General features: G+C 36.2%; 3 protein-coding genes across 4 annotated transcripts; 1 reads left to right on the forward strand and 2 right to left on the reverse strand.

Annotated features, from left to right (window-relative positions):
- Positions 1-569: 569 nt before the first annotated feature.
- LOC306884696 (acyl-CoA desaturase-like) lies at positions 570-12,785 on the reverse strand. 2 transcript variants are annotated; one of them, XM_079440810.1, is made up of 6 exons: positions 12,711-12,785; positions 8,955-9,153; positions 5,085-5,215; positions 3,930-4,135; positions 2,670-2,902; positions 570-2,430 (listed from the first exon to the last, which is right to left on the reverse strand). In XM_079440810.1, exons 2-6 carry the CDS (start codon positions 9,136-9,138, stop codon positions 2,231-2,233), a joined length of 954 nt encoding a protein of 317 aa, XP_079296936.1. In that variant the 5' UTR covers positions 9,139-9,153; positions 12,711-12,785; the 3' UTR covers positions 570-2,230. The 2 variants fall into 2 exon arrangements, with proteins under 2 accessions (XP_079296936.1, XP_079296935.1); XM_079440809.1 differs by lacking the exon at positions 12,711-12,785 and adding an exon at positions 9,331-9,510.
- On the reverse strand, positions 10,794-12,779 carry trmt2b (tRNA methyltransferase 2 homolog B). The gene has a single exon (XM_079440808.1). The coding sequence runs from the start codon at positions 12,561-12,563 to the stop codon at positions 11,118-11,120; it is 1,446 nt and encodes a 481-aa protein (XP_079296934.1). The 5' UTR covers positions 12,564-12,779; the 3' UTR covers positions 10,794-11,117.
- Positions 12,786-13,244: 459 nt separating the features above from the next.
- dnajb12a (DnaJ heat shock protein family (Hsp40) member B12a) lies at positions 13,245-19,038 on the forward strand. Its single transcript, XM_079439866.1, has 9 exons — positions 13,245-13,427; positions 14,269-14,428; positions 14,556-14,701; positions 14,805-14,981; positions 15,095-15,174; positions 16,336-16,445; positions 16,741-16,913; positions 17,061-17,195; positions 17,298-19,038. The coding sequence occupies exons 1-8, from the start codon at positions 13,295-13,297 to the stop codon at positions 17,183-17,185; spliced, it is 1,104 nt and encodes a 367-aa protein (XP_079295992.1). The 5' UTR covers positions 13,245-13,294; the 3' UTR covers positions 17,186-17,195; positions 17,298-19,038.
- Positions 19,039-23,272: the final 4,234 nt, after the last annotated feature.

Consider the following 23,272-nt stretch of genomic DNA (forward strand, 5'->3'; position numbering starts at 1 on the left):
GTAAAACAAATTTGCCACTATAAAGAGATTTCTAAATTAATTTCTAAATCCCCTGTTTGGTCTATTTGAATGCGAGTAGATTATAGGCTACTGTCGTAAAAATCTAAGCGAAACGTTCCGAAATGAATAGACCTATTCTTGATTTAAAAACGATGCGCATCATTTAGACTTATTAGGCTACCATGTAGGCTACTCCCCAAATGTTATTCTTTCACAGCTGAAATATAAACAAAACTACCGATTAAAAATCAGAAAATTAGTAGGGCCTAATTCAGGTATAGATTTTCAATAAATAAAAAAATTGATTTGCTTGCTTGCTTAAGTTTTGTAATTTAGCTCTCCATATAAGCCTACAATCAAATTTCAAACCATTAAACAAACAAAAAAAGTGACACTAAACTCATGTAGCCTACCGCTATATCGCGCACGGGTAAACGCTTAAATGATAAGAGTAAACCGTTTTCATTTTTGCTTTAAAACTGATATGGTGGTCTCACTCACTTATTATGATTATATGATTATAATCTGTGGTCAGCCCTACAAAAGAAAGTTACCTGAAACTACATTTTCAGATATACACACATTTTATTCAATTAAGAAAAGATTAATATTGATTCATAACAAAACTCACGGTACAACTTGCAAAACTCTTCCACTTATAGAAATTTTGGTTTATGGTACATGAAACAACATTCCTTGAAAATGTGCCCATTAAGGATCCCAGACATAAAAGGTCAACACTGTACAAATAATTAAGCTGTAAAATGCAGTGTCAGTTTGTGTTTCTTCTTAAACATGGGTGTGTTTTAAATATATAAAGCATTTGACATTTTTTACATTTGGAAAATGCATACCACTATCAATCTATCAAACATTTTTGAGAAAAAAAAAAATATATGTATAGGGAGCTACAGATGGTCATTCATTCGTCACAGAAGAGCCAAGAAAACAGCCCACCCTGAATGACTTAAAACTTCATAAGTTTGAAATATTTTTTCTGATGCTATACATCTTTATATTTTCAATCTTGAGTCTAACCCAAAATCTGAAGATATATAGGCCTATTCTATAAGGCAAAGGGCAAGGTTCTATCTGAAGAAGACATTTGAATATTCCAATCATTGGATTATATCATAAGGGCAAATAAATGTCCTATAATAAATCTGCTAGAATAAGTGTACACCATAATACTTTTACCCCAACAGACACATTTCTTTCAAAATGTTTTTTGGTTAAATATCTTTCATAATACTTGAAATAGTCCTTTCATACTTCAATATATTTGTGATTAGAAAAGAGTTCACCATATAGGCCTACCTGGTCATTTGACAGGTACTTTTTTACAGGACCAAAAGAGTCCAAGGAAACCAGATTGGTTTCTTTGGAAAACAATGATTAAGAAATTAAACTTTCTGATGAATTGCTCATTTTACTTGAGGGAATTCCTCTTTATAAGCATCACTGATCTGAGGACCTTTGCATTGGCATGTAGAATAAAAATAAATAAGATTAAATAAATATTCAAATATTTTGATCCATAATGCCAGATGTATTTCCATGTATACTGTCACTACTAACAAACCTATTCTAAACAGAACTAACCGTAGTTATAGAAGTCAACATTTTAGCTCAACTGAGAATAATTTTCCCATGGACTTTTTTATGGCACAGTCTTATTTGACTATATATAGTGATCTATAAATAACTCTTTTGGTGGGTCGTTAAATTAATTTCAGTTTCAAATGGAAAAAAGCTTTTATCATCTAAGAAAATGAAAAATAATGCCAGTATATTAATAGCGTGTCATCTTAATTTTACAGCTTGTATAGCTTGCTGGAATGATGTTTTAAAATCATAACAGTAACTGTTTATCCAGAGAAAACATGGGTCAACCTATTCATGAGAGAGGGCTGTAATGAGGCACATGGCTGTTTAACTAGTGAAGTACCATCTCTTACCTCTTGAGGCAAACTGAGACATTTATCCTCCCAATTTATGGCCTTTACCATCTCCGAAAATAATCTCCCACAGTCCAACACATGTCATGAAAAGGAAAGAATTCTTAAGAACACATATTAGTCCAACACACTCTAGAGTTTCTTATTTCATATGAGAGTGTATATAGATCAATCTTCATTGCACACTAAGAAATGCTGCAAATGCTTTTGTATATGTTGCCTTATAACTTTTTTTGTTTGTTTGTTTGTTTTTCTCATATGTACTGAACAAATCAACCGCTTTTGTGGCTGCCATCACCGGTGCGTTGAACGCGGGCCATGATGGTCTCATGAGCTACCCTCCTGCAATCCTTGGCCAGTCCAAAGAAGCACATGAGATCTATAAACGCCTTGGTCAAATTCAGCTGACTGCCAAACTCACTTGCAGCGTAGTCATGGGGGAATGTGTGATGATAGTTGTGAAATCCTTCACCTGAAATTAAATCATGCATATATTCTCCAATCAGTACACACCAAATATGTTTATTTCAAATCAATTTTGTTCTTTTAAACTATTTTAAACAAAAGAGTGTATAGATAAAAACAAATATTAAACAGTTTTTTTTTTTTTTTATGTCAATAAATAAATGTGTGAACTAGAATTTTTAAAAAGATTTCAACAAGATTGAAAGAATTAATATTAAGCTGTAAAAGAAAAGACATTGTTCTTACCGATGGCACTGAAGGCAACAAACTTGTTCTCTCTGGGATTGATGTGGTGGTCATAAGGCCTCATTCCCCACATGTGAGCTGCACTGTTGACCAGCCAGGTCGCATTCAGGGACACGGTGTATCTCAACAGACAAGGAACTAAGTAACTGGTCAAAAGACTCTCTTCCCAAAAGAACCAAGGTACAAACGTGGGAATGAGAAAGCACATCACCATCACAGATAACTTGTAATGCCTATGGACAGAGAAATGAAAGATTAAAAACAACCATTTCAATAGCCATTTTATCACTGCTTTACACTTAACTGTCACATGTTCTTATATGTATGTCATTGATTTTCTGAATTAACACAGGTTGTTAAACCTCAGCTGAAACACAACATGCAGTTTGAAATGCTGACTAACCAGCTATTCTATTATCTGATCTGGAAATTCTCTGAAACATGTTTTTAAACCCTTATCAAAAAGCTCAGGACTTTTGTTGGACTTCATTCAAAGTGATGGGAAAGGATATTGATTATTCCACACATTAGCTAATGCCAAATATGAGGCCTGGTTCAGATGACTAAACCTGGATCAAAGTTTGTCCTGTTTTTGTCAGGTTTTAAACCAGTAAATCAATAAATTATTCAGCATCATTGAATCAAGTTTTGAATTATCAATTGTACTGGTTTTGAGTTCATCCAAAAAAAAAAGTGATAAGATGTCAATACAAAAGTAGTGTATGTACTTTACCATTCAAACGTTTGTAAAATATTTCTGATAGAAGCCTTTTTTTAGCCTTTATTTGATAAAACTTACTGTAAAAACTGTAAAATATTATTACAATTTAAATGAACTGTTTTCAATTGTAATATTTGTTTTCTAATGTAATCATAATTTTTAAAATTTCATGCATTACTCCAGTCTTCAGTGTCACATGATCTTTCAGAAATTATTCTGATTTGGTGCTCAAGAACCATTTCTTATTATTATCAATACTGAAAACAGTTGGGCTGCTTAATATTTTGTGGAAAAATTTTATTTCTTTAGGATTCTTTGATGAACAGAAAGCTCAAAAGAACAGCATTTATTTGAAATTGAAATATTTTGTAACAAAATGAATGTCTTTACTGTCATTTCTAATCAATTTGATGCATCCTTGCTGAATAAAAGTATTAATAAAAAATAAAAAAAATCTTACAGACCCCAAACCTTTATACAGGAGTGTAGGTAAGAAGATTAAGAAAACTGAATATAAAATATTACAAATTCCCACTGACCTCCTCTGAAACATTACAACCCCATCTGCTTTTAGATCAGCGAGCTCCAGTTTGCGTCCTTTCTCAATAACTTCTGGGTGTTTGCGGACCAGCAGCCAGCCGATGTGAGCAAAGAAGAATCCTCTGCGGGCATTGTGTGGGTCCGCATGAGTCTCGGAAAACTTGTGATGGACACGATGGTCTCTGGCCCACTCATAGATATCATTCTAAATGGATATATATATTCATCAATATTGTAATTGTATATTATATCTGTCATACTCTAAGTTCAGTACAAGACTGTTTATATATATTTCATGCATATATATATATATATATATATATATATATATATATATAAACAGCTTGACTTGTATAGACACTATAAGGACAAAAGTGTTGGGACACCCCCTTCTTTAGAACAGAAAAAGGCACTAACAAAACTGTGGCAACAAAGATGGAAACATAATTCATGTATTTAAAAATTGTATTTCCATCACTGTTGCAACAGTTTTGGACGTGTCTAAAATGACAGTACCCTTATGTACAAGTTATTGGTGTTTGGTGATGGGTTTTTGGCTCAAGGTCTGCATTTAAAGTCACACCAGAGGTGTTCAGCTGGGATTAGGACTTGGCTTTCTGCAGACCAGTCAAGTTCTTCAACACTGACTCAATCAATCATGTCTTTTTGAACCGTGTCTTATACACAGAGGCACTGTCATGTTAGAATAGAAAAGGGTCCTGTCCAAACTGTTGCTATAAAATTAGAAGCGCACAATTCCCTAGAATATCATTATATGCTTAAACATTCAGATTTGCACTCATAGAAATTACTAAAGTAGTCAAACATGTTCATTAGAAGGGGGTGACCCAATACTTTTGGCAATATAGTGTATATATATATATATATATATATACGCATATAGCAAATGCAAGTAGTCATTTGGCAGATGCTTTTATGCAAAGTGTCTTACACTACACTTATTACAGGTACAATCCCAGGTGGACATTCTGGGGTTAATTGCTTTGTTCAAGGGCACAATGGCTATCTCTCGGCTCTTGTGAGGTTTGAACCTATTAGCCCAGATCTTTAACCACTACACCATCTGAGCTGCATTCAAGTTTACTGCATTTTTTATTGTGGAAGATTGTTTCATCCACTTAAAAATGTTTTACCTGAAAAGCCATGGAATTTGAAGTCGCTAGGAAGATTCGTAATGGCAACGAGGCTTTGTAAGACCTGTGGCTCCAAAGGCGATGGGCGCCAGCGGTTATTCCTAGAGCGCTTAGCATGAAACACACTCCCGCTGTCACATTAAGAGAGAAAATAGAACAGAATGTTTAAAAACAAATTAGTCTGAACTACACACAGCTTTTATAGTGTGTAACGGTGTGTGTGCCCTTGATTCGCTCTATGAGAGGACAAAATGTTGTCAGACAAGGCTGCAAGGGATGTGGGATACCAGGCCACAGACTGTGAAGAAGGGCACACTGTTATGACCCGGCTCAATTTACAATGGCGAGCCTATTTCAACAGCAATTGTTCTTTGTTCAACAGGGTGCAATATTATGCAGCGCTGTGATGCCAAAAATGTACACAACAGTGGAGCACAGTTATAGCTTTTGGTAGGATTTCAAATTATTCACGGGACTGTCTCGCTATCACTCACATACACACACGCATGCTTACAAAACGCTTTTAGCATTGGTCTACATAACAAATTTAGCTAAGACGAAGTGCCCTGACATATTTTCGCTTTTGAAAAAGAAAAAAAAACGTGACAATAATTGATAATATCTGAGAATAGTAATCACAACTTTGAATCTGTAAGAGATGGACACCTCCACCCTTATGAGTAGTGATCGACCGATATTGAATTTTTATAACCGATACCGATACCAATTATTTGTATGTCTATGTGCCCGATAACCGATATGCAGAACCGATATTTATTTACTGTTATAAAGTAAATAAATGACTGCGTGAAGTAAGTCCATACTTCACTTTGGTTTTTCCTCCTTTCAGTCATCTTAACAAAAAATGTTTTGAGAATTAGCAGTCTTTCACGCAGGGCTCTAGACACATTCTTCCCACTGATCTCACTTTTGCGCACGAGCACATAATTTGGTTGCAATTTGTTTTTTGTTTTTGCTACAACATTTGATTAATCAATGCATGCTGATGAACTTTTATCATAGTTTATAGTTATATGGTAACGAAAGTTTTCAACATTCAACTCGTTCTTTTTCATCTGTATTATTTGTGATTTAAATTTTGTGAACAGGAATTCCTTTTTTCGTGCACTTTTTACTTTCAAATTTGCGATCTTGGTGTCACATTTTACAAGAAAAGATCATTGTCTGTTTTGCTTATATCTATACACCTTTAACTTTTTAAGACTAAAACAAAAGATGGATTCATTGTTATTCTTAATTAAAAAGCGCAACAACAATAAAACAGTAAGTTGACAATGACAAACTCTTACATAACATTTATCAACAAAAACGAATAAGATGAGGCATGGCATAGGACACACCACATGCTGTACTATATACCTAGTATATTACAGAATGTTTAGCAAACTCTGAGGAAGCAAATAAATATTAATATATATATTTTTTTTTAATTAAGGAAAGCCTCCATAGCATAACCTGAGGTAAACAGCAAAGATAACAAGCTTCTCAAAATGAAAACAAAAAGAAAAGTAAAACTAAACTGGCTGTAGCTGACAGGACTTGCATGTTTTTTCTACAAGAACACCAGCATGTTCACCTTCTCTGGTTTAAGAAGCGGTCTTTTACTTTAGTTTGAAAACAAATCCATCCGTTGCGCTCCATCCGCGACGCGCACCTTCACGCTCGTGCTGACGCGGCGAGTATGAACCAGGCTCTACCCACTAAGCGCTCGGGTGAAAGCACCTCTCTTCACGTGATCAGTGAAATCTGACTCCTGCTATAATGTGCTGCGGCTGGCAGCGCGCGCTGTATGAAGCAGACGCTTAGGAGTAGCGCAGACCTGGCACTCGTACAAATGCGACCACGTCAAATTTTAACTCGCAAACAATTACCATTTTGGTCGCAGTCTAGAGCCCTGTCATGTTCAATTTAATCTTCATATTACAACAATAAAAAAACATTTTATTTATAAAAAGCTTTAGCAGCAACACTAATATTAGCAGTAAGCAAAATGAACATAGAAAGTCTAATGTTTTCAAATGGAGAAAATAAAGGAAAGGAGTTATATCAACTTCATTTTTAACTACAGTTTTAGTAGGTTTATAAGCTGTTTAATAGGATAAAGAGTGAAGAATAATTCACTGGATAATGTTAATTCACGGAATAATATTCTCTGGAATATTGGAATATAACAAGCATTGCATTTTATTGCATTTCTCAACTGGCATGCTCTAAATTATGCTGCTGACAGCGCGGTTTATATGCCTTTACACAGAACTATAGGCTACTCAAACTGCGATCGATCGCGGAGATAATAAATAATTAATTTCCATAGAGTTGTATTAATTTAGATGTTTATAAACGAAATAATGGTTATATAGTAAGTGTTAATACAATTTAGGGTGCTTCAAAAAAGTGAATCTTGTTAAAAGTTACATGCGGTGGCCGTGCTGAGCATTTCTTGAGCATCAACCGCTGAGTGAACTGCAATATGAAAGCGGCTTCACGAGACTAATGATTAGCATATAGACAACAGAGAGAGAATTACATTCAATGCTTTTCTTTCCAACATGCAATCATTCATGGCTGTATTATTTAATTCATGCAAAGTTACGTCTTTATTGGGAGAGGACTTGACGGATTATCTATGTGACTCCGACTTCACGAGACTAATAGACCACAGAGAGAATTAAATTCAGCGCTTTTATTTCCACCATGTGCTAATTCATGGCTGTGTTATTTCAGGCAAAGTTATAGCCTATCTTTATAGGGACAGGGCTTGACAGAATATCTTATTTATCATATTTCTTAGAGCCAAGTTGCATTTAAACTATATATCAGGCATTTATGTAATACATCTAATTTGTGCATTAATGCCTGTAATATTAAATAGTTTACTAACTACAGCAAATCAAGTACCTGCACGCCGTTGCTGTCTCGTCTCCCTTCAGATGCGCTGCAATTGCGATCCTGCACGCAATTCTGAAAACGTCCACAAGATGGCGGTGTTTATCGGGGAATCCGATATTACAAAACCGATATTCGATTATGAAAAAATGCTTAAATATCGGGAAAAATATCGGTAAATCGATATATCGGTCGATCTCTACTTATGAGAGGAAATACCTGCAAAACAAGCAAGGGAAACCGGGGACTGTTGCTGAGTTTAGCCAATTATACTTGACATGAGTGATAAGGGTTAAATCATACAATTTGGAAGGCAGCATAAAAGTTATTAAAGACTTACATGAGAAAAAAGAAAAGAAAAAAACAATTTTGAGCTAAGAATGTTAAATGCCATGTCTGATTTATAGTTTGATTCATGGATGTTAAAAGACAGAACTGATATAATAAAAATCAGCAGATCCAACAAAAATCAAATTTCCTGTTTAATATGATATATAAAATCCACACTAATGAATCGATTTGCAATGTATTTCTACTGAACACATGAAGATTGCAGAAAATAACTTTCAGTGTCCATAAATGTGAAATTAACTAACAACTTTATATTTGATTAAAATTATTAGCATACATTTGACATATTTAATAGGATTTATTTCCATATTTGTTGCCAATTCTATTTACAATTACTTTGAATTAAATGTTTACTATATGTTTACCATTTGGAGTCAAAATGTAATAAGGGTTATGGTGGGGATGGTTTATAAAATATTTTATGTGTGTGTGACTGTGTATCTCTCTATCTATCTATGTGTACACAAAACACGTAGTTGCAGACATTACTACATTATCCAGTCTCTTTATAAATTAAACTTAGGCCAGAAAAATAAAAACGCAGTAAACACCAGATCAGGTTGCTATTAAAACAATCGTCGGTCAGTAATAGAATCAGATGAACATACTCACTCCACATCAGCGTTAAATATGAGACAGATGGAAGAATCATCAGACCATAAAGTGCTCCTAGGTGCAAAAGAGACATTAATATAACGTTCCTCCATACGATTTTTACTGGAGAACTCGGGCCCGGTTTCTCTTCGTAAGCATCATCATAAACATCCTCTGTCGTCGTCGTCGCCATTTCTTTCATGCTCGTTATTGTCTCCTGTAAAGAGAACAAGTCGATTATATTTTCACGACCGTCGGCAAATAAAAGCCATCTGTCATTTCAGTCATCATTGATATAAAAGACAAAGCCCTCATACAATGAATACATTAAATTCTGCACAAAATGGGTGTGACTTCTGTCTCAATAAAGGCACGCTGGAATAAACGCGCTCACCTTGTTTGCGATGCAACCATAAAGAATTATCGCAATTTGATTGATGCTAGCAGACAGGTTCCCCGTCGAGTGGTTTAATTTTTTATTTTTTGCGTGTCTAACCCTCTGATTTCGTTTAAAATGATGCAATTGGGCGAGGCTGAGAGGATGCCATCTAGCCCTACCAGTTTCATTGGTTGCCTGGTTATCTGATGCTTATGTTGTGGACGCCATGTACGCTGGTTTTTGATAGCCAACACTCTCACTGTGAGATACAGATCAGAACAAAGCTTGTTTGTTATTTTTAATGTTCACGAGTAAATTAGAAAATTAGAAAAATTAGAAAAGTCTTTGCCCAAGTCAATATGGGCTATTTTGCCAAAACACTTTAAATAACCAGACACACAAACATAATGTATTAAACATAATTTTTTAAACTATTGAATTAATATGAATGTAATACTTTCATCACATATAAATATATCTGTTAATGTTTACTGTATAGTGAGTTTTACAATGCTATGAATACAAATGCAAACCTATCAATATTTTCCAAGAAGAGATTATTTTGTAACTAGTTTAGTCTAAAAAGGTAGCATTGGCTTACTGGTGAACACAGGCCATCTTCTGATGAGCTACACATGCAGCAACAATTTCCTCAAAAGAGGAAATATGGATCCTTATGTGCTAAAATGACAAACAGGGATTAGTTCCTGTGGGTTACTATAATTTTCCATAGCCAGATCTCATCTCCAATTTCAAAATGTACTGCTGAGCACATTACAGTAATTGAATGCCATTGTAGTTTGCACTCACGTCACTGTTTCATATTACACTAAATGTCTGGTCAAGAAGCATTTACTTAATGTTTCCTGAATCGGTGCACCTACTATACAGTTTTTGCCAAGTTGGTGATTCGCTGTGAGCTTGCTTCATCCAAATCATCAGCCCTTTTCAGTCACACTGAAGCTGGTGGTTCTGTGTTTATACTTAAATAGAAAGAGCATAGTACAGTTGAAAATGATAGTTGTGCTCATAATTATATTTTCAAATGCGAAATGATTAAGGAATCTGTCCTATTTTCACAACTTGATCATATTTATTATTGGACTTCACAAATGCTGTAAGTATACATGAATACACTGGCTTTTCTGAGAAAGTTGGTTATATAAATAGAACAGATTCTTTAAGCATTCACATTTGAAAATATCTAACTGCACCACATCTGTCTATGTAGCACTGCACAAAATGGTGGGATGATGCAATATCACCCTCTAGTGATAATGTAAGGGATCTGCTATAGTCAAACATAACATAAGGGTTTACTAAATGTTAATATCATTGAGATGCTAGTATATTGTTTAACTACTACAAGATAAAACAGCATGTTCTTGTAAAAAATGTTTTACATTGTACAGCTGTCATGTCAGTATCACTGAGATAATTTTTATTAATATTTTGAATTATTTTTATTTTTTCAATTTAAATTCAGTTTTAGTAATTTTGTTGTGATTTGTTATCTTATTAGTTTCTTAATGTTAATGCTATTTTAGTACAGCAAATTACACTAAATGAAAATAAATGTTTCCTTGTCCACTAGCCAAAATAAACTAGTCTAGTACTGTTACTGTTTGTTTTATTTCAAGTAGCAAAAAATTCTTCTATGGATTTAGTTTTAGTTAACTATAAAACATATTTAAAGAGAGAGAAAGTGCATTGAACATTTTCCATTGACATTTAATGAATAAAAATGTCATGAATAAAAAGTAATTTATTGGAATGAACAACTACTTTCTCAAAAACAGCTACTATCGCTCAAACACAAGCACTAGTTCACAGTGAGTAGTGTGTGGAAACAGGTCCACAGGGATGGCTACAGTTGGTTTGAAGGCTTCTCCAGTGATCTTCCTCTTATAGTCTGAACTGCACAGGTCTCTAAAGTTCCTCATTGCCTCCCCGTCAGGTTTGCATGATATATAGACAAGCCTTCTTATGGCTGGGTGGTTCCTCAAGGCTCTGACAACTCGATAATGAAGGCCAGCCCTGGACGGATTCACCACAGCTGTCAGCCCGCCGTCAGAATTCAAAGTGGCCATCAGATTTGGTAGAACAACTTCCGCTTTGCCTGAGAGAAATTGACAATTATGAACTCTGTTTAGTGCTGCATTAAACTTGGCGTCCTCAACCGCCTGCTCAATGAGCTCGATGCCAATGACTCTCTCCATCTGTGGCGATAACGAAATGCCAATGGCTCCAGTACCACAGCAGACATCCAGCAGGGTGCCTCCAACACAAGCCCGATTCAGCTCCGCGACAGTCTTGTACAAAGCTTCCGCTGCTCCCCGATTCACCTGGAAGAACGAATCAGCAGAAATGCGGAACTTGAAGCCAAGAACCTCCTCAAAGATATGGGACTGTCCATGCAGAAGCTGATACGGGGATTGTTCATGACTGCAACGGGTCATTGTGGTCTCCTGGAAGTACAGAGAATCCAGTTGACAAACTGCTCCGGGACCTTGTGTGAAGTACTCCACCAGAGCAGCTTTATGGACGGCTATCTCCTCAGGCGTTAGGGTTTGAGGATGGAAGTAAACTATGACCATTGTGTGACCGGAGGAATTTGTTCTTATCGTGATTTCTCTCCAGTGTCCACCATCGTGAAGTAAAATGCATGGTTTCAGTGGTGAGAGGCGTATAAAATCTTCATAGTGCCTTGCAACCATCTTGGGTTTTGAAGGCATGTTCAGGAGATGGTCACCGTGGACACAGACAATGTTGCCTGCTTTACCATTGCCGATATAAAATCCAACAGTTTTAGGATTCCCATCTACCCCTATGTTGACAGAGAAAGTTGATTTGTTGCGGTATCCATCACTCACTGGTGATGCTACTATGGGAAGGAGGGGGAATCTTAAATCATTTGAAAAAGGGTGCACTGAGTCCTGAGCTAGTTGCTTTGTCATCTCAAGTAAGATCTTGTGCTGCTGCTCTTGTTTCCACTGGAGCTGCTCCTCATAACTCATTCTCCACAGAGGAGTCACAGTATCAGCCAGTCTCTCTTCCCAGGAGAGAGTATGCAAGTCAGCAGGTAGTTTGGGTTTCCATTCCTTTCTTCTCTTTACAGGCTCACAGCCAGTGTTGACAGCACAGCGGCTGGTTATTGAATAGCTGAAGCATGTTTTTGGTATAATGACTGTTTGTTTCAGCAGTGGCCAGGTTAAATGTAAGCGGATTGTTTTATAGGCACGCGACATTGGTGCAGCTTCTGAGGTCACGCGCTCAAAAAACTACACGAAATAATGTCATGAAATGATCGCGTCAGTGCACTAGATATATTTTGCCTCACAACATACATGTGTAAACTGTCAACAGTCCGATAAAACAAATATTGTTCCTTGTACCTGTTTTCCATGTGCCCACAACAACTTCAGTTGATATGACGCTCTTTACTAGCGCGTCCACTCTGCTTTCAGACCGCAACACCACGTTTCCGGAAGTACAAAGGGTTTTTAATTTGTTTCATTATTATTTTACTGTTCATATGATCTTAAAAGTTTGCATTATTATTATTATTATTGTTGTTGTTGTCATTATTATTATTAGTGTCATTGTTATCAACGAAAAGATATTCAAGAATTATTAGAATTTATATTGTTCAAACCTTCAGGAGAAAATAACCAAAAAAAAATAAAAATACATGTTCATATCATAAAAGAATATTGCACAACAATTTTTCATTTCTAAATCTAGAAACCTTTCACCAAAAGTTCTTTGTATATTGACAATTCCAGAAAATATGAGGTGCAGTTTCACAATGTAATGAACAATTTACATCCATAGCTAGCAAAGACTTAGAGGGACTTTGATGGCTACAAAGTGGACGTTCTATCCTTTAGTGAAAAACTCTTGACGTTGTTGTAAACGTCATCAGGCTGCGTCTGGGGGGGCGTCGGGAAAGAGATCAGTCATCAGTTCCGCCGTCGCAATGGAATCAAACAAGGACGAAGCGGAGCGTTGCATCGAAATAGCGATCGCAGCGCTGCGGGATAGTGAGCCCGACAAAGCCAGACGGTTCCTCGAGAAGGCGCAGAGACTGTTTCCCACTGAAAAGGCGAGATGTGCGTGTAATGTAAATAAGTGTATAGCGCAGATCGTAAGAGGTCTGTTAAAAGGCCACCGGAAAACCCGAAGTCTGTAGTTAGACGGTAATTAAGGCCTTGGGATCTCGATCTGTATTATGACTGTGAAATAACACTATTTTCTACTTTTATTTGATCTAGCTGTATGTTGTCGAACCACATATTTATTGCTTTTGTTATTATATCACTTCTGTTAGATGTCCATATAGTATTTTCATATGTAGGTAATCTTACGTAATATAATCTAAATTAAAATTGCATCTTAATCATTTTCACTACTGGATAGATAGTGAGTTGACGGATTATAGATAGGTAGGTAGGTGGATAGATAGGTAGATGTAGATAGATGGATTTGGTTATTGGATTAATGATAGATATATATAGATAGGTAGGTAGGTAGATCGATAGATAGGTAGATGTAGGTAGGTAGGTAGGTAGATGGATAGATAGGTAGATATAGGTAGGTAGGTAGGTAGGTAGGTAGGTAGATGGATAGATAGGTAGATATAGGTAGGTAGGAAGGTAGATGATAGATAGGTAGATATAGGTAGGTAGGTAGGTAGCTATAGGTAGGTAGGTAGGTAGGTAGATGGATAGATAGGTAGGTAGGTAGGTAGGTAGATGGATAGATAGGTAGGTAGGTAGATGGATAGATAGGTAGATATAGGTAGGTAGATGGATAGATAGGTAGATATAGGTAGGTAGGAAGGTAGATGATAGATAGGTAGATATAGGTAGGTAGGTAGGTAGGTAGGTAGATGGATAGATAGACAGACAGACACCAGTGCTTCTTATTTAAATGAAAGTGTTCTTGTCTCAGCTTTACTAGAAACTATTGCTGAGAATGGAGGGCCTTCTACAAGTGAAGAAAATGATGGATTACGAAACAGAAGTCACAACACTGAAGATCACTCCTCTGGACAGGGTGCCACAGAATCAGCCAAACCATACACATCAGAGCAGCTGGATGCTGTCAAAAGGTCTGTTATTTGTTTCAGACTACTTGCCTAAAAGTCCTGGACATGGACATTATTTCTGTTTATATGTGTGCATAGTGCTAACTACTCTCTTCCTATTCTGCTGTGTTCTGTCATTCTCTTCATGCAGAATTAAGAGATGTAAAGACTATTATGAGATTCTTGGAGTCAGTAAAGAAGCCTGTGAGGAGGATCTGAAAAAAGCCTACCGAAAGTTAGCTCTAAAGTTTCATCCAGATAAAAACCATGCACCTGGTGCCACTGAAGCATTTAAAGGTAAAATACATGACTTGATCCTGTGTATTCAGCATTCTGCAATCAGTATGGAGAGCGTTTGCATGTGGTCTTCTCATTTGTTTTGTTTCCTGGTCTTCAACAGCTATAGGTAATGCTTATGCAGTTCTAAGTAACCCTGAAAAAAGAAGGCAGTATGATGTTTATGGTGAAGAAAAAGCCCATCCGACTCACAGGCACAGGACCCATCACAGAAATTTTGATGCAGATATTTCCCCTGAGGACCTTTTCAATATGTTCTTTGGAGGCGGATTTCCCACCAGTGAGTCCTGTGACCTTTTTAAATGTGGTTTTAGAAACATGTCAGTGGTTGTGTTCGAATACATTCAAAACCGTGAAATGTGTCATTGTGCCATTTCTTTTTTACGCTTCTAGGTAATGTGCATGTGTACAGCAATGGCAGGATGAGATTTGGCCATCAACAGCGACATGAACGACGAGAACAACAGAGAGAAGTAAGAGCCTAAGCATCTTGCAAGATTATAAGGATTTTTTTACTTGTAATGTAATGTAAGGTGAGGGAAGATGTGCATATGTAAGTGTAGCATGTACAGAATGGCTGATGTTTTATTAAGGGGAATAGAACAAAATGTCAATTATACAAGAAGCCATTCCCTTTTCACTTCAGAATATTATAACTCCACAAATCTAAGAACTTTAATATGTCCATAAGTCCCTCATTAACAATTCTACACAATAACCTTTGATATTCAACATATTATAATGTCATAGATCACTATTTTACAGAGACACAAAATTATTCAGTTAACCTCAATACTCAACCGAATAAATCTTACCAATGTTGATATTCAGGTGAAATGACAATTAAGAGCATAGCCCTTTATTAAATGTGTTATGAGATTGTGTCGCAGGGTTTCTGCAGGTCCTAAAAAAGGTCTTAAAAAGTGTTACTTCTCCCTTCCACAAGTTAAGGCCTAAAAGTCTTAAAATCATATAGTCATGGCATTAAATGTTGCTTGCACTGCAAAAAAACAACATTTACTTGAGATGCAAATTGAAGTCTTATTTTTTGATGAATTGAACAATATTAATTGTTTAAGAGTTTGTGCTTAAAACAAGAACACACATCTGTCAATGGGGTATGAAAACTTGTTTTCCCAGGTAAATTTAAGGACATTTTTTCTGAGCCCATTGGCAGATATTCGTTCTTGTTTTAATCATGAACGTGATCAATTTCTAATAAAACAAGACATCCAATCTTGTATTACTTTGCTTCTCAAGTAAATGTATCTTGATTTAAACAAGGAACATCATTTTTCTTTACGTTAAGTTATTTTCATATTCTTAAGCAATTTGTTTGTACAATGAATTAAACATTTTGTTGCATTCGATTTATTCCTTAAATTTTGTTTACTTGATCTTAAAAAGGTCTTTGAAAATCTCACATTTACCTTCATACAACCTACAGAAACCCTGTGTCTATGGTCAAGAGAGCAAATAAAAATGATGTGGTATGTTAAATTGCATTATTTGAGCCAGTGGTTATGCATTTAAAATAACTATTGAGGCTGATGAAATATAACAATAGTTTTTTTTTTTTTTTCATTATGTCATGTTGTACGGTTTAATTTTAATGAAGGATTTTTATCATCCAGGGTGGCCTTGCCTTGTTTGTACAGCTGATGCCAATACTCATTCTGATCATAGTCTCAGCTCTCAGCCAGATGATGGTTTCCAGTCCTCCATACAGCCTCAGCCACAGACCGTAAGACCAATGTTGACTAAATGATCATGTGTACTTGATATATTATTATAATACACTATTATTTAACACTGGGGTGTGTTTGATAGTCACATGAAACACTTTTTCTATCCCGTTGTGCGATTAGAGTTAGATGTCACATCAAGTTAAGCATATTTTGTTTGTTTTCATATCCTTAAACTTCAGTCTCACAGAAAAATGTTCTGAAAGCAAAAACATGTTTATCTTGATAAAGCATGATGGATGTCACTCAAGTGATAAATATCTCTGACGTTATCGAACATTCCACCTGCTTTAGATCCATGGGCCACACAAACAGGCGACACACTCCCACTCTGAAGGTGCCTTACTATGTGGGCGACCACTTCTCAGAAGAATACAAGGGGATGAATCTTAAGAATGTTGAACAAAGTGTGGAGGATGACTATATATCAAACCTGAGAAACAATTGCTGGAAGGAGAAGCAGCAAAGTATGTGACGCATATGAAGCTGCTTAATAATGCATGTTTATAAATGATGTATAAAGCAGTGTTTCACAGTGCCTGCCTGTCCACATAATGCATGTGTAATTTAGCATAATATTCAGAAAACGTAGACATCTGTGCTCTTCTTTGCAGAGGAAGGCTTGTTGTATCGGGCACGGTACTTTGGAGATGCAGATTTATACCAAAGGGCACAGAAAATGGCAACACCCAGCTGCTCGAAACTTTCAGATATACAGGTTCTGTTACATGGTCATTGAGTAGCAGAATGTGAGTTTACTTTTCTTTTCTGAATTTTACATTTTTTGTCTAGTGAATCATCTAGTGTTTATCCGTGGACATCCATCTTTTCTCATTATTTTTCTGTTTCAGGTGAGATGTCATTTGAAGATGATAATATACAGAAATGTTCTGTTCTCTTTGCTAAAATGGGACATTGCATTGCACCAGTTCAGGAGAAACAAAGAAAGCCCATCCTGGTGCCACATGGGTTCACTCTCATCTCTCCTTCAAAATCTTAGGAAAAATACAAGTCATGGAAGATCTTACCATCTGCAAAATGGTTTTATATATATGGTTTTAAATATGTAATGAATTAAAAAATTGGATGAATCAAAGCATTGGATGATTTGCTGGTAGAGAGGAAAGTACACAGCTGTTAACTTGGTAATCAATGCTGCTAGCTTACTGCTTCTCTTTTTTTATTTAGACCTTTTCTTCTCTAAGCATTTTTTCAATACCCATATTTGGGTTTTCTGAGCCAATTCTGAAATTTCTAGTAGTGTTTGAGCGTTTATCTGACCACAGGAAGTCAAATGATTACACCGGTGTCATTCAGCATTTAATGAATTGTTCACTGTGGTTTTGCCTGTTGGATTTTTAAAAAGAATGTTTGAGATTTATGCAAATGGAAAATGAATATTTGTATTTATTAAATGGTATCATACTATTTTCTTCCATTTTAATTTATTTTTAGAACCTTAGAAGCAGTCATTTTAACTTTTTTTTTTTTTTTTTTTTTTTTTTTTTTTTGCAAAGTGTAGATTAAGGGTTCTAAAGCATAATCAAGTGCCTTGCCAGATCCAGTCTTACTGTATACTGTAAGTCTCTGCATTATGTAATATACTGTAGGAAGGAAAACATCAATGCTTGACATTAGTGCTTAGACCAATTAGCCACTAAAATGTTCTTGGAGATTTTTTTTTTTTCTTCCATATTTTATGTTCTTTCGTTTTAGTGCAACATTTTATGATTTTTTTTGTATGTAATGTAACATAGTTACCAAAAAAGAAATAAGAATACATTTTCTTTTTAACAAATTTATAGCTGAAACATAATTATGCCTAATTTCACATTCCGAGGATATATTAAGCATGAGACAAGTCTTTTTTTTTTTTTTTTTTTAAGGTTAATTTTGTAGCATATAAAGTTTTTTTTTTTTTAAATGTGAAATATTTGCAACTAGTAGTGTGTCAGAGGGGCTATCCATCTCAAAGTAAAATGTTCATTTTGCAGCCTTGCATCTAAAGCAAATAATATTTGTAATTACCCATTGGCCAAATTAAAGGCATTTAAATAATCTTCAAGATCTGGTTGATACATTCTTTCAGTAAAGAAGAATGCTTTTGGCCCTTTGGTCTTTTTGGGAATGAAACTGCAAGAAATGTAATCATGATGCTTTTACAACTGTCTGATTTATAAGGTAAGCACATTGAGATTTAAATACATATTTAACAATGAATTATTTTAGTTTTCCCTTTAGTGCGTCTTGAAGTGAGAAAATTGCAACTACTTGGAAAATAAATAGGGTCATGTCTGTTTGGACATATCCTACTGTGTAAGCTTTGGGATCAGTATTTTTTTTTTTTAAGTCTCACTGCATATATTTGATTATATAAAATATTATTTAAAATGACTGTTTGTATTGACTGTTATTTTCATATATTTTGAATGTATTCCTGTGATGGCAAAAAAAAAAAAAAATTAGACAAAAAAACCTTTGTAAGGTAGTATAGATTGGGATTTGCAGTCAACAGTCGGTGTTGTAAATACACACCAGGGGGCAGTCATGAGCTTTGTTCATAAAATCATTAAAGAAATTAACGGTATTATCAACATCTGTGTTCTTTGGTTTTCACATTGGAATAACAATACATAAACATACAAAACAAAAATACACATTAATATCAAGTATATTATTTGTAGTATTCATACTAGGATGATCAACCGTCCCACAGTCATAAATCTATTCCACATCTGAATATTAGGGGAGAGCGGGGTATGTTGTCACACTTTTCACACTGTCTAACATTTACTGAGCACCATACACATCACAATGGTATAAATGTCATAGCAAATGAAAGAAGGAAGTCTTGGGCACATATGTTGTATTCATTACATTTTCATATCTTATCTCATTACGGAGTTGTAGACTGTTGAATAGAGAATGTGCACTTGTGACAATTTGCCCCATCGGCGGGTAAATTGTCACACTAGATGATCTAAAAATAAGAACACAATTACTTAATTGTGAATATAGATTTTAATTTTTAAATTGAAACCAGAACTGGAAATATAAACAATCATGCCTAGAGAATTTGGAAAAACAATTATTTCAATCCAAACAATACACATTTCAGTCAAAACACATTAAGTGGCAAGACCACTTACTTTGAACTTTAAACTCAAATGTTCTCTGGCTTGCACATACAGTGGTGTGAAAAAGTGTTGCCCCCCCCCCCCCCCCCCCCCCCCCCGTCCTGATTTTTTTGCATGTTTGTCACACTTTAATGTTTCAGATTAAACAAATTTAAATATTAATCAAAGATAACACAAGTAAACACAACATGCAGTTTTTGAATGAAGTTTTTTATTATGAAGGGAAAACAAAATCCAAACCCACATGGCCCTGTGTGAAAAAGTGCTTGCCCCCTAAACATAATGACTGGTTGGGCCACCCTTAGCAACAACAACTGCAATCAAGCGTTTGCGATAACTTGCAATGAGTCTGTTACAGCGCTGTGGAGGAATTTTGGCCCACTCATCTTGGCAGAATTGTTGTAATTCAGCCACATTGGTGGGTTTTCGAGCATGAACCGCCTTTTTAAGGTCATGCCACAGCATCTCAATAGGATTCAGGTCAGGACTTTGACTTGGCCACTCCAAAGTCTTCATTTTGTTTTTCTTCAGCCATTCAGAGGTGGATTTGCTGGTGTGTTTTGGATCATTGTCCTGCTGCAGAACCCAAGTTCGCTTCAGCTTGAGGTCACGAACAGATGGCCGGACATTGTCCTTCAGGATGTTTTGGTAGACAGCTGAATTCATGGTTCCATTTATCACAGCAAGTCTTCCAGGTCCTGAAGCAGCAAAGCAGCCCCAGACCATCACACTACCACCACCATATTTTACTGTTGGTATGATGTTCTTTTTCTGAAATGCTGTTACTTTTACGCCAGATGTAATGGGACACACACCTTCCAAAAAGTTCAACTTTTGTCTCGTCAGTCCACAGAGTATTTTCCCAAAAGTCTTGGGCATCATCAAGATGTTTTCTGGCAAAACTGAGTCGAGCCTTTATGTTCTTTTTGCTCAGCAGCGGTTTTCGTCTTGGAACTCTGCCATGCAGGCCATTTTTGCCCAGTCTCTTTCTTATGGTGGAGTCATGAACACTGACCTTAACTGAGGCAAGTGAGGCCTGCAGTTCTTTAGATGTTGTTGTGGGGTCTTTTGTGACCTCTTGGATGAATCGTCACTGTGCTCTTGGGGTAATTTTGGTCGGCCGGCCACTCCTGGGAAGGTTCACCACTGTTCCATGTTTTCGCCATTTGTGGATAATGGCTCTCACTGTGGTTTGCTGGGCAAACACTTTTTCACACAGGGCCATGTGGATTTGGATTTTGTTTTCCCTTCATAAAAAAAAACCTTCATTTAAAAACTGCATGTTGTGTTTACTTGTGTTATCTTTGATTATTTAAATTTGTTTGATGATCTGAAAAATTAAAGTGTGACAAACATGCAATAAAATAAAAAAATCAGGAAGGGGGCCAACACTTTTTCACACCACTGTAGATCTATGATAACTGAATGGAATGCTGCAGATAACTCGCTTAACTTAACATGTTTAACCTCTGAACAAAACAGATGCCCTGTATCTGACTAATGAGACTCATCTTCAGAGTCACAATTCTGGCACACATAAATTGCCTGGCCTGAGGTGCAAGCATCATGGGCCCAGGTCTCTTTTGGACGACTGTTTGAAAATGGCTCCACACAGACGAGGCAGAAGCATTCTTCATCATCTGATGATGACTCTTGTATGATTTTTCTTCTTTTAGCTGCCTGAATGGGGCGATCTGTGACGTAGGATGGTGCAAACTCTGTTTCCAGAAATACATCTCTGTTGTAAGGTTGAACCCCAGCCACCCTAAAGCCAGCTTGAATGTTCAAGGGGGTTGCAGTTCTATGTGTTTATTTGTACTGGGGCAAGTTGTCACATGTGACAACTTGCCCCAAAGTCATTGAGACAACTTGCCCCAAACTGACATGTGTGCTAATGTTGGCTAAATCTCAAGGTTAGCTCAACATAGCACGTCAGCTAAAGTATCAAAAGACACGTTATTGTGTCCTCTATTTTGTGCAAAATAATAATTTTTAACATTCATACCTAACAAAGTTGTATTGCATAAAATTTAAAGTGCAATTTTTTACTTTTTAAACCGAAAAATAAGAAAATTGTGCTAACCTCAGATTAGAGTGCTCTTGACCACATGTGAACAGGAAGTTGACTATAGAAGAAGAAGTCACACAAAGTGGCTATTTGATTTTTGAGATAGAGGCTTTAGTCTTGGAGTTATGAACAGTGTGACAACTTACCCCGCTCTCCCCTACTATATGCTGAACAACACAGGCATGTATTTGATCCCTGGCAATGCTTAAATGAGTTTTACCTATAAATAACTGTCCTTTCAATCCTCATGAAATCCAGGCAGACTAAAGGACACTGCGAGTGTCTTGACTGATGCAGGTGGGCTCAGTGTTGGTGGTCAGAGTTTCGTGAAATCATGGACTGAGCAGATTTAATGGGCTGCACAGAGAGGGGAGGAGCAACAGAACAGTCCCTGGACTGCTTTGAGTAGTCAGTAACCATAGAAACACCATGCTTGTAGGAAAGAAGACAGACTCCAGTTTTGTCTGTGGTCACTGATGTTTAAAGTCTTGAAACCATTATTATCTCCAGATTCAGAACTATGAACTAATTGTGACTGCATTGCATGAGAATATCGTCTGACTATAAAATACTGGAGCATTTCTTTTTTTGAGTGAGAGAGAAATATGTTTGATTATTAATATCAAGAACATTACCCAGTATAGATGCACACTGCGCCTAAATAATGTCTCTCTGTGTGTCTTCATCCAAAACACTGTTCCATTTAAGATTTGATTTATTGCAGGGGAGGACGAAAAGGATCCCAGCTCCCAGAGGGCCAGGAGAAACTTTGATGTTGTTGGATAATTCTTGCTGAGATGTAGAGTTTTTTCATACAGTTCCCATACGCAGCACAGCAAGTTTAGGTGTAAAGTTACAGTTAAGGTTAACATAGAGATCCGAGCCACTTATCTATTGGACCATGAGGAGGTTGCTTTCCTTCAGTGATATTATTGCACAGATGAGTAATTTATTAAAATCTCATGCCATTTACAATTTGTCCCCCTTTTGGGGGAACCTAACACTAAAACAACTGTAAAATCCTGCTGTAAGCAGAATTGTGCAAAGATCATGCCTGCCACTATTGCTGTCGACGGGAGGCAATAATAGGCTAAGGCATTGTTTAACGCCTTCAGCGAAGATTAATTGAGCCACTTTAAAGATTATGCTGTGTGCTTCAGAGAAAGAGGATGCAGATGCTGACATTTTGAGTGCAGATTTATACTGGTGAGGAAGCACTGAAAAATGACACGTTGCAACATGGAATTGAGGATTAAATCTTAAAAAAACTAATTCTAATCCAGAGAAAATAGATTATCAGATATTATCATTACATAGCTCTCTGAATACTCGATTCTGATTGGTCAATAGTAGCAACCTGCGATTATTAGGCTACGTAATATTCACTGTCGTCCATAGCAATAGTGTATCAGTCCGCTTATTTTTGCAGCTGAAACCGTTGCTTCTATCGTACTTCAGAGTAGTACCTACTTCTGTATTAATGTTATTGTAACACTGTTGCAGTATATTTATCAGCTGTCTGATGCAACTGATGAAAGACAACAAAGGTTTTACATATGTTCTGAATGGATAGGAAAGTGCACAAAGAGCACTCCCTTCCCTGCAAACATGCTCCTGCGGT

The sequence above is a fragment of the Barbus barbus genome (assembly GCF_936440315.1).
Source record: "Barbus barbus genome assembly, chromosome: 18".
Lineage (NCBI taxonomy): Eukaryota > Metazoa > Chordata > Actinopteri > Cypriniformes > Cyprinidae > Barbus > Barbus barbus.

Coding starts and splice junctions, on each gene's coding strand:
- LOC306884696 (XM_079440810.1), bottom strand. CDS start 9,138: ATGAAAGAAATGGCGACGACGACGACAGAGGATGTTTATGATGATGCT. Junction 2,903..3,929: donor GTTGTAATGTTTCAGAGGAG/GTCAGTGGGAAT, acceptor CTCTGTCCATAG/GCATTACAAGTTATCTGTGA. Junction 2,431..2,669: donor TGTTGCCTTCAGTGCCATCG/GTAAGAACAATG, acceptor ATTTAATTTCAG/GTGAAGGATTTCACAACTAT.
- trmt2b (XM_079440808.1), bottom strand. CDS start 12,563: ATGTCGCGTGCCTATAAAACAATCCGCTTACATTTAACCTGGCCACTG.
- dnajb12a (XM_079439866.1), top strand. CDS start 13,295: ATGGAATCAAACAAGGACGAAGCGGAGCGTTGCATCGAAATAGCGATC. Junction 13,428..14,268: donor TCCCACTGAAAAGGCGAGAT/GTGCGTGTAATG, acceptor TTCTTGTCTCAG/CTTTACTAGAAACTATTGCT. Junction 14,429..14,555: donor CAGCTGGATGCTGTCAAAAG/GTCTGTTATTTG, acceptor CTCTTCATGCAG/AATTAAGAGATGTAAAGACT.